At 43.9% G+C, this 10,153-nt stretch overlaps 1 protein-coding gene across 1 annotated transcript in view; it reads right to left on the bottom strand.

The window, feature by feature from the left end:
* Nucleotides 1-10,153, bottom strand: part of CUNH12orf56 (chromosome unknown C12orf56 homolog) — a 51,584-nt gene that overhangs the window by 14,187 nt on the left and 27,244 nt on the right. Inside the window, exons 5-8 of the mRNA XM_028759121.1 lie at nt 7,644-7,717; nt 5,828-5,972; nt 2,126-2,232; nt 837-926 (exon numbers count right to left, since the gene is read on the bottom strand). Of these exons, the coding sequence (XP_028614954.1) occupies nt 837-926; nt 2,126-2,232; nt 5,828-5,972; nt 7,644-7,717 (416 nt within the window). The remainder of the gene's footprint in view (nt 1-836; nt 927-2,125; nt 2,233-5,827; nt 5,973-7,643; nt 7,718-10,153) is intronic.

The raw sequence follows: 10,153 nt of genomic DNA, 5'->3' as shown, positions 1-10,153 counted from the left end.
CGCCCCCCCCCCCCCCCCCCCGCCTGAGGGGCGGGGGAGGAGGAGGAGGGGGGCGGGGAGGGGAGGGGAGGGGAGGGGAGGGGAGGGAACTCCAACATGGATATGAAGGGTTCACAAATCTCCATTTCAGGTAGAGCCTTCTTGGCAGCTGATGGGGCTGGCGGGGCTCAATTTTCTGCAAGGATGTGGCCATGACAGGCAGCCTGTACTCCAGTAGATGCCCTATACCCATGCATACATATACCAATAGCACCAGTCAGACTCAGTGTTTATGGAAAGAAAGAATACATGAAGTTGTGAGGGTGATAGGGATGGGGAGACAAGAGGAGTTGGGAGGGTCTAAGGATAAATTTGATCAATTGTATATGAATAAATAAAATAAAATATTCTTAATATGGAAGAATAACAAAAAAGAAGTAAAGCGGGACCTGGGCAACTTTGCACGGGAAAGCCTGCTGACCTTATCTAGAAGGCTATGTGAGAAAGGTTAACCATTTGACATTCTTCTGGACACAGGTCATCCTTGTGACTGTATACAGCCTAAACTCAAGTGAGTTCTGCTCGTTTGACCTTGCATAAACCAGAGAATATCCTCAGAATATAAATTTTCTGATGCTTTGAATAAGGTTGGCTATTGCATGAGACTTTTGTCCACCTCATTTCCAGCCCCACCCCCACCCCCTCGCTCTTCCAGGTTCAAGTCCCCAACTAGAGCAGTTGACAGAGGACAATAAGAGCAAAGACAGAGACTACACAGTCCGATGTCTTCTTAGAAGACAAAACAACAGAAAGCACGCGCGCGCACACACACACACACACACAGAATAAGAGCTTACTTCTTAGCTGCCAGTGTGTTCAATCGTGATGATTCAATTTCCGTTTCTCTGAACATCAGTCCAAGGGTCTGTATGATTTCAATACATGCCCTAGGAAATAAGAGAGAGTAGTGAAGAATGGCATACACGTGCACATATTTGTGCACGGCTCCACAAGGTCAGAATCCCATGAAAACCGTAAGCCTTGAGATAAAGGCTTTCAGGTGGTCATTTAGCAAAGAGTCCATCAAATCCTGTGTCCCAAAACTCGCAAACCCTGGCTGAGTGCCTAGTCTGGGGTTGGTATAGGAGAGGCGCTCGAAACAGGCTTCCTGACAGACTGAGAGTAGCATCCCAGGGTCAAGTCACATGCTTAAGCAGTTTGGAATGAGTATTTTTTTCTAAAAATTTTTAGGATGATCACTAATTTAAAATGATCTGCAACGATTTTTATTTTTAAGATTTATTTTTAATTGTGTGCATGTGCGCACGCATATGTGCAGAGGAATGCAGGTGTCACAGAGGCCACAGATGTTGGCTCCTCTTGAGGCTGGAGTTACAGAGGGTTAAGCGTCACCAGTTGTGGGAGCTGAGAACCAAAGTTGGGTCCTCTGTAAGAGCCATTTCTGCTCGTAGACACTGATCATGGCATGGTGGCATATCCTATGATTATAATAACACTTGGGAAGCAGAGGTTTGAGGCCAGCCAGATCTACATAGTGAGTTCTAGGCTATTCCAGATTTCAAAACAAGAACCTATTTCAAAAGCTTAAATAACAACAAAGAAATAATTTTTAAAATTTAAAAATCTCCGGGCAGTGGTGGCACACGCCTTTAATCCCAGCACTTGGGAGGCAGAGGCAGGCAGATTTCTGAGTTCTAGGCCAGCCTGGTCTACAGAGTGAGTTCCAGGACAGCCAGGACTACATAGAGAAACCCTGTCTTGAAAAAACTAAAAATAAATAAATAAATTAATTAATTAAATTAAAAAATCTATGCGAATCAAAAGTTACAGCCCTGCTAATCATTAATGTCACATGAATTTTTGTCTAGTATCATCCATCTCTTTTTAAAACCTTAGAGCAGCGGCTCTCAACCTTCCTAATGCTGCGGACACTTTAATGCAGTGCCTCGTGTTGTGGTGACCTCCAGCCACTAAATTATTTCCTTGCTACTTCATAACTGTAATTTTGCTACTGTTACGAATCACAATGTAACTATCTGATATGTGACCCCAAGGGGGTCCCAACCCACAGGTTGCAAACCACTGCCTTAAAGGGACAGTACCTGATTATCTAGTTTGTACTTACATCAGTTCTTCAGCCCTCTGGCTTTTGTTTTGAAGTGCACGCTTATCCCTCGACTCTGGCAAATACTCATGAAGTTTGTTCACTAGGAAGTAGAAAAGCTCACTGGTCTGCAAAGGCAGGCAGGGAAGGAAAAGATGAGGGTACCAGTTGTTAAAACTCCACCCACACAGAGGAACAAAGAAAACATCTCTTCACCTTAAGAAGCCATTTATAACAGTATCTTTTAAACTAGGAGAATGGGAAAAAAAAACTTTTTTACTCCCTGCCATCCAGGTGAGATGTCAGAGCCAGGGGACGCCATTTAGGCCTGGCTCAGGCATGGATGAAGAGTATCTGGAAGACCGTGAAAGGCCGTTGTAAAGACACAAAAAGTATTGACCGACGCTAACCCAAATGTACAGCGTGATAGTTGTGTAATAATAGCAATAAACGCAGCGTAAACACAGCCAGATACTTTTGAAGGTAGATTTGAAACAAAGATTGTCATGTCTATCTAAACAGACACTCGGTTTGAGCAACTAATATTTCTGTGTTCCTGTTCAAGTTGACTGAGCTAAACGTGAAAATAAGCACCGCCCACAAAATCAGGCAAGTCGATACAAGTTTGCAATCGCTTCTCCTTTCTGGCCTTCTGTTGCCTTTTCCCCCGGACCAGTGATGACTAGTAACACCTGGTGCTTTCAGATAAGTTGGCATATATGGTATCGGGGTGCCCGGAGAGGTCAGAAAAGGGCATCAGATCCCCCTGAAGCTGAAGATACAGGCGGTTGTGAGCTGTCCCTGGTGAGGGTTGGGATGTGAACTCCAGCCCTCCGCAAGAGCTGTGTGTTCTCCTCACCTCTTAGGCTCACGATGGTCCCTAGAAAAGCCAGAGTTTGGGGACCATGAGAGATAATCTTTTAAATAGAAAAATTAATCCTCTCCAAAGGATTTGACACTGTTGTCCTCCTTAGTCCCAGCTGCTGACTCTGTGTAGACGAACATGGAAGCAGACTTGGGTTGTGGCAAAGACAGTGAAGGCAAACTCCCAGCTCTCCATGATTTGGTGAGGAACACAGAGGAATCACGAAGGCATGGAAATACTTAATATACACATGTACACGTGTGGCCCCTACTCTGGCTCTATCCTTTCGTGTGCCACAAACTGAATCCAAAGACCTCGTTTAGTCCCGCTAATGACGTGACACTGAAAGGCCTGGTAGTTTCAAGTATGAAAGCTGCACTTTAGGGTTGCTTGACTCTTCACAAGAGAATAAGATTTCAATTGAACAAATATAGCTTTCAAGACATGGTACGTGCATGCGTTGTGTTGGGCCTGGGCATGCTCTGGGAGGTAAGAGGCCTGAGCCAACGGTTAGAGTAACCACGCTGATTCTTGAGGGTAGAAACTGTCTTAATCACACTTCCGTGTCTGATACCTGTGATCGTGCCTCGAAATGGTTAGGAATGTAATAAATGTTTGCTGAGTTGTCAGAATGCTATGGGTATAGCTGGAGAACATTGCCCAATACAGCAGTCACCGGCCACAGTCACGGGCTTTTTAAACTGATTACAGTTAAAATTCCACTCCCACGTCCTTGGTCACATCCAAGTGCTTAATAGTCACACGCAGCTCGTGTCTACTGAACTGATTGGCACAGACTATAAATAGCAGAGTCATACAGACAGAATGCGTCCAGAAATCAAATGGAGCAAGATGTACAGCTCTTCACTGAGGACGGCAGAGAAGAGAGAGATTGGTGGCATTTGAGCTAAGCCTTGAAGGGCAGGTAGGCTTTTACTGAGGAGAAAGAAAAAGAAGATACATACTACAAAAAGCAAAGAACAGAGGAACAGATGGTGACAGACTCTCTGTATTTATCCATGCCCCTCTGAAGTCCTGTGTTAAAGTGTGTGTGGTGTGTTCTGAATAGGCTCTGCCACTTCCTAAGAACACCACCTTACACCGTTGTCATAAACTGACCTGCTATTCTCTCTAGCCACTCTTTCATTTAATAAGGATAGTTGATCATCTTCATTTGCTCGAAGCTGCCCCAGCTAACCCGCATCCCGGGACCTTCCTCGACACCCACACTAAGACAGCAGGCCACTCTCATTGGGGAAACCAGCACGGTTAGTCACCTGCATGCAGAGCACCTCATGACTGCTCGGATGCCTGTGTACTTCAAGTTGTGCACTGGGAAGACGGCAGAGACGTGGGCCAGTGGCCCCGCATGAATGTGGCCCTGTACATACTCAGCAGTTCTCATCTTGGCTTCTTAATTACCTTCCGACTAAGCTGCAAAGGCAGCCATTTAACTGTCCATGTGAGAGTCAGGCTGGAAGGATGTCCCGATTTACTGGCTGGTTTTATGCGTCAACTTGACACAAGCTGGAGTTATTGCAGAGAAAGGAGCCTCCCTTGAGGAAATGCCTCCATGAGATCCAGCTGTAAGGTATTTTCTCAATTAGTGACCAAGGGTGGGAGGGCCCATTCTGGGTAGGGCCATCCCTGGGCTGGTAGTCCTGGGTTCTAGAAGAAAGCAAGCTGAGCAAGCTGGGGGAGCAAGCCAGTAAGTAACATCCCTCCATGGCCTCTGCATCAGCTCCTGCTTCCTGCCCTGCGTGAGTTCCAGTCCTGACTTCCTTTGGTGATGAACAGCAATGTGGAAGTGTAAGCTGAATAAACCCTTTCCTCCCCAACTTGCTTCTTGGTCATGTTTGTGCAGGAACACAAACCCTGACTAAGACACCTGAGGATCATGTTTTTGAAAAAAAAAAAAAAAAAAACGCCAGTCCTGTACTCAAAAGTATTTTTTTTTAATTTATATTTTTACTAAAGGAAAACTTCATAGAAAAACTTGTTTAAAATCTACTTTTCCTCTACCTCACAGGTCAGGAATGTTCCCTCTGACATCAATCCATCAACATCAACTAACCTGTGACAGTTGCTTCGTACCACGGCTCCCATTTCTTTCTATCTTTCCCCCATACACATATGTATTATTGATTACCTCACGAAATTTTAAACATTAAAACATGTAGGAAAATTTTCATCCAGCAACATGGCTGCTCTGGCTAGTGATCACATCCAAAGACCTAGGTCTGTGTGATCCAGCTGGAATGACACACCTTAATCCCTCTGGCTAGGATACAGACACACCCTGGTACACACCTTTAATCCCAAACAATGAAGGTGAAATTAGTTTGTTGAAGGAAGCAGCCATGTTTGAAAGTGACCTCTGATTGAGGGGCAGACAAAGTGATGAATCAGAGAAAGAGTTAACAGAATGAGTCAGACTCGCACAAGAACAGACAGGAAAGAGAGGCTACTTAAAGAGAACAGCACTAAGAGATGGGGGAGGGGGATTTTACAGGGAGAGTTTTACACACAGGTTACAGGTGAAGACAAAAGGAGCCAGTTTGATCAGTCAGCTTGGAGAGGAGTTTGACCCAGAACAGCTGAGTTGAACCAGCCAGCCAGAGTTAAAAAGACCTAGAAAAGGTGAGCTTATTCGGCAGTAAGCCTCCAAAATGGCAATTACATCTGGAAAATAAAAGTTACTTTAACAAAAACATGACTACATTAAATATAATCACCATTTTAAAATACAGCATCAGCATACAACTATTTCTATTAGTTTACGTATTTCTATTTCAGTTTATGTTTAAATTTGACAACCAGACAAAACACGTTTTAAAGATCAAGAACAAAACACTCACTTTCCAGAAAAGTCTTTTCAGGATGAAGTTTCTCTGGGCTGCCACTCTAAGTTCTGTAATTAAACACAGTATCTTCCTCAAAGTATTGTCTTTAAGAAAAAGTTCAGACTTCAGCTGACAGAAGTGCTTAATTTTCTCCTCGGATCTACAGAAACACACACAAAAAATCAGGTAAAATGTAAGAAACTGCAGTTTACAAATATCACAATTATTGACAAGTCTATAAAATTTTCTGACTGGTGAAATCTTTTTTTCCCTTAATTTTTTAAAAAGATTCTAATATGTAGTTTATTCATATGAATACACTGTAGCTGTCTTCAGACACACCAGAAGAGGGCATCAGATTCCATTACAGATGGATGTGAGCCACCATGTGGTTGCTGGGAATTGAACTCAGGACCTCTGGAAGAGCAGTCAGTGCTCTTAACCATCGAGCCATCTCTCCAGTCCCTTTCCCTTGGCTTTTTGAGACAGGGTTTCCCTGTGTAGTTCTAGCTGTCCTGGCACTCACTCTGTAGACCAGTCTGGCCTCGAACTCAGGGATCCACTTGCCTCTGCCGCCTGAATTTAATCCTGGTATCAAAGGCGTGTGCCACCACCTTTCAGCTGTGACTGGTAGGATCTTGACCTGAACTTCGTATTCCTAGCCTTACCATTGACAAGCAGTGAGGCCCTGCACCCCACAAAATAAACTGCCAATCACACCCTACTCACTGTTCACCCCTGGGGGGCGCACAGCACAAAGGGCAGAGCACCAAGCTAACGTGTGTTTCTTATTGTTGCAAACAGACTTTCCAGAAAGAAATGCTCGTCCGTACACCATGGAAAACAAAATAATAAACGTGTGTGTGTGTGTGTGTGTGTGTGTGTGTGTGTGTGTGTGCGTGTGTTTTGGGAAACAAAAGTCGTTCTCATCAGAGGGCACCTAGAGATGACTCAGCAGGTTAAAGGGCTGTGGTGGAGGTAGACAACCTCTGAGGCTCCATGCAATGAAGGAGAGAACTGACTCCTGAATGTTGTCCTCTGACCTCCACATACATGGCAGGGCATGTAATAGGGTGTGAACGCAGCACACACACACCAAATGAAATCTTTTAAGAGATTGAGCTCACCTGACACTGTGCTCAGAAATTGAAATTTGTACTAGAAGGGGCGTTCTCTGGCTGTGACAAGCTCCAGACTGGGGGCTTTTCAGAGACTTGTTACTCACTGTGGTGGTTTGAATATGCTTGGCCCAGGGAGTGGCACTATTAGGAGGTGTGGCCTTGTTGGAGGAAGTGTGTCACTGTAGAGGTGGGCTTTGAGACCCTCCTCCTAGCTGCCTGGAAGACAATCTCTTCCTGGTTGCCATCCAATCAAGATGTAGCACTCTTGGCCTCTCTAGCACCATGTCTACCCGCCTGGATGCTGCTGTGCTTCCCACCTTGATGATAATGGACTGACTCTCTGAAACTGTAAGCCAGCTCCAGTTAAATGTGGTCCTCTGTAAAAGTTGCCTTGGTCATGGTGTCTGTTCACATCAATGAAACCCTAACTAAGAGAGGGCATGTGCCCCAAGTCCTTCTAAAGTTCACCATGTTTATTTCTGTGGGGAAGGAGTGAGGGGCACCCCCACACATCCATTCTCCGTGTTTCAGTCACTTACTCTTTCTTTCCTCTGGCTCTCAACTTGTCTCCGAGAATACTTGTGTTTGCAGATCTAAAACTTACGGCATATGCTGAGGTAGGCATATGAATACAGCAGCCAACCACACACACCACACAGATCTAGTGCTGAGAGAAATCTCTAATGAGTATCCCACACGTACAGCCTTACCTGTATGGCTTTGGATTGCCTGTGTCATGACTGTGCTCACTGGCGCACAGAGGATCTTGTAAAAGAGTGGCTCTCTGAAAGAGGAGAAGAGGGGGACTGTCGGAATTTTGTTGTCTACAAAAGACAGTCTCTGCTTCTTCTCAAAGTCATATGTCCAAGCTTGAGTCCCTATGGTCTCCTTTGTGCTTTACCTTCATAAAGTCAGTCTAGAATGTGATAACTTCACAAGGAATTTTTTTTCATGATTTGGTCTTTATAAGTTTTAAACACAACAATCTTTCACTGTAAAAAAAAAATGTATTCATGTTTGATTTTCCTACACACCCACTCAAACTGGAACAAAACACCAACTGCCACAGACTTTGCTCAAGGATGATGTACAAATTCTGTTTTTTGTTTTGTTTTGTTTTGTCATTACTGTTGTCATTTTGAGACAGGGTCTCATTTTGTAGCTCTGCCTTGGAACTTGCTATGTAGACCAGGCTGAATTCAAACCTTCCAAAGATCCACCTGCCCTAGGCCTCCCAAATGCTGGCATTAAAGGCCCATGCTACAGAGCCTGGCCGAATTCTGTATTTTTAAAATGATTTACCAAGTTTGACAGTAAATGCATAAAGTGAAACAGACATTCTGCGTCCCCTTCCCTGTCTACATACCATCCTTAGCAGCCATTAGCATTTTGAGTTTTTCCTTCAGATAATATAAAGTCATTAATTATAACATACACACTTATAGTGTTTATATATTGGGACATTTATTATAATATGGATTTAATACTAGTTAAATCATACTATATATATTAATCTGAAAGTTGACTTTTTTCATTTACAATATACTAAATTGATTTTCTGTATATATAAATTTACTATAATTTTTCAAGGATTATTCAGTATCCCTACCATATACAATACTTTGTTTTTGTTTTAAGCTGATTTTTATAGTCCTAGTGCCTCTTCTAATTCTTTTTTTTTTAAATAAGATTTATTTATTTCATGTATGTGGATATACTGTCACTATCTTCAGACACACCAGAAGAGGGCATTAGATTCCATTACTGATGGTTGTGAGCCGCCATGTGGTTGCAGGAAATTGAACTCAGGACCTCTGGAAGAGCAGTAGGTGCTCTTAACCGCTGCATCATCTCTTCAGCCTCCAACAATACTTTGTTAACTATTCCCTTATTAATGAGGTTAATTTTTCTTTTAATCGTTAGTACTAACACTTCCCACTTATTCTGTTGTTTAATGTGTCTGGAAGTTTTTTCTATTACATACATCTGTTGTTCATAGTGTACATGCCTGGTGCCAGGTGAGGCCAGGAGAGGGTGGTAGATCCCTTAAAACTGGAATAACAGAAAATTGTGAGCCACCACTTGCATGCTAGGAATTGAACTTAGGACCTCTGGAAGACCAACCAAAGCTCCTACCCAATGAGCCATCTCTCCAGTTCCTCCCACTTAGTCAGTCCTTAAGACAGATAGTACTGGGACCAGAGAGATGGCTCAGTGCTCTTCCAGAGGACCTGCGTTTAGTTCCCACCCACACAGCAACTCTTAGCCATCTGTAACTCCAGTTCCAGGCAACCCAATATTACAGGACCTTTCCTGCCCATTGTATTTGCAGTGGAGCTCTGTGATTGGGCAATAGAAGAGGTAGGTGGAGCTAGGAGTTGGGAGGAGGAAGGAAGGAGAAAGGAAGAAAGAAGGAGAAGAGGAAAGATGGCAGGAGATGTTACCCCCGTGTCTCTAGCAGTTATTCATACCAAGGTTAGGAAACTGGGTTTACATTTCTATTTTTTTGTTTTGTTTTGTTTTGTTTTGTTTTGTTTTGTTTTGTTTTGTTTTCGAGACAGGGTTTCTCTGTGTAGCCCTGGATATCCTGGAACTCACTCTGTAGACCAGGCTGGCCTCAAACTCTTGAACTCAGAGATCCGCCTGCCTCTGCCTCCCAAGTGGGATTAAAGGCGGGGAGACACTTTTAGCTTCTCAAATTGCTACTCTGAGAGGCCACCACCGCCCAGCCGGGTTAACAATTCTAATTGTTTGGGCATCTTGTATATTGAGTATTTGCTGATATAAAATCCATTCAATAATCTTTAAACATTAAGAGTCTTCATTCTACCCGGTACCACCAGCATGGCAGACATTGTTTGGGGTTGAGCCGAGCATTATTAGGGTGGCAGAGTTGGCCCAAGAGCCATGCTTAGAGCCATAGACTCCACAGAGCTGCCTGGCAGAGAGACAGCAGCCACGCTAACATCTCCTGGAGCCAGGGCCGGCGCTCCTAGGCTGGCGCCTCTGATGCTGTTAGTGTGGGAACATAGAGCGGGAACATGGCGTCAGCCAGGGAGCTAGCCAGACCTCGATGATGCTTTCTCCAATACCTCCTGCTACAACCCAACACCCTATCTTGGCCTTCAAAAACAATGCACACATTGTACACATACATACATGCACACAAAACACTTGAGCACACAGGAGAAGAAGAAAGGAAAAAAGAAAAATAGAAAGG

The sequence above is a fragment of the Grammomys surdaster genome, unplaced genomic scaffold, assembly GCF_004785775.1.
Source record: "Grammomys surdaster isolate TR1022 unplaced genomic scaffold, NIH_TR_1.0 126271, whole genome shotgun sequence".
Lineage (NCBI taxonomy): Eukaryota > Metazoa > Chordata > Mammalia > Rodentia > Muridae > Grammomys > Grammomys surdaster.
Note: the sequence above shows the minus strand (reverse complement) of the source record. Positions and strands in the feature narration are given on the sequence as shown.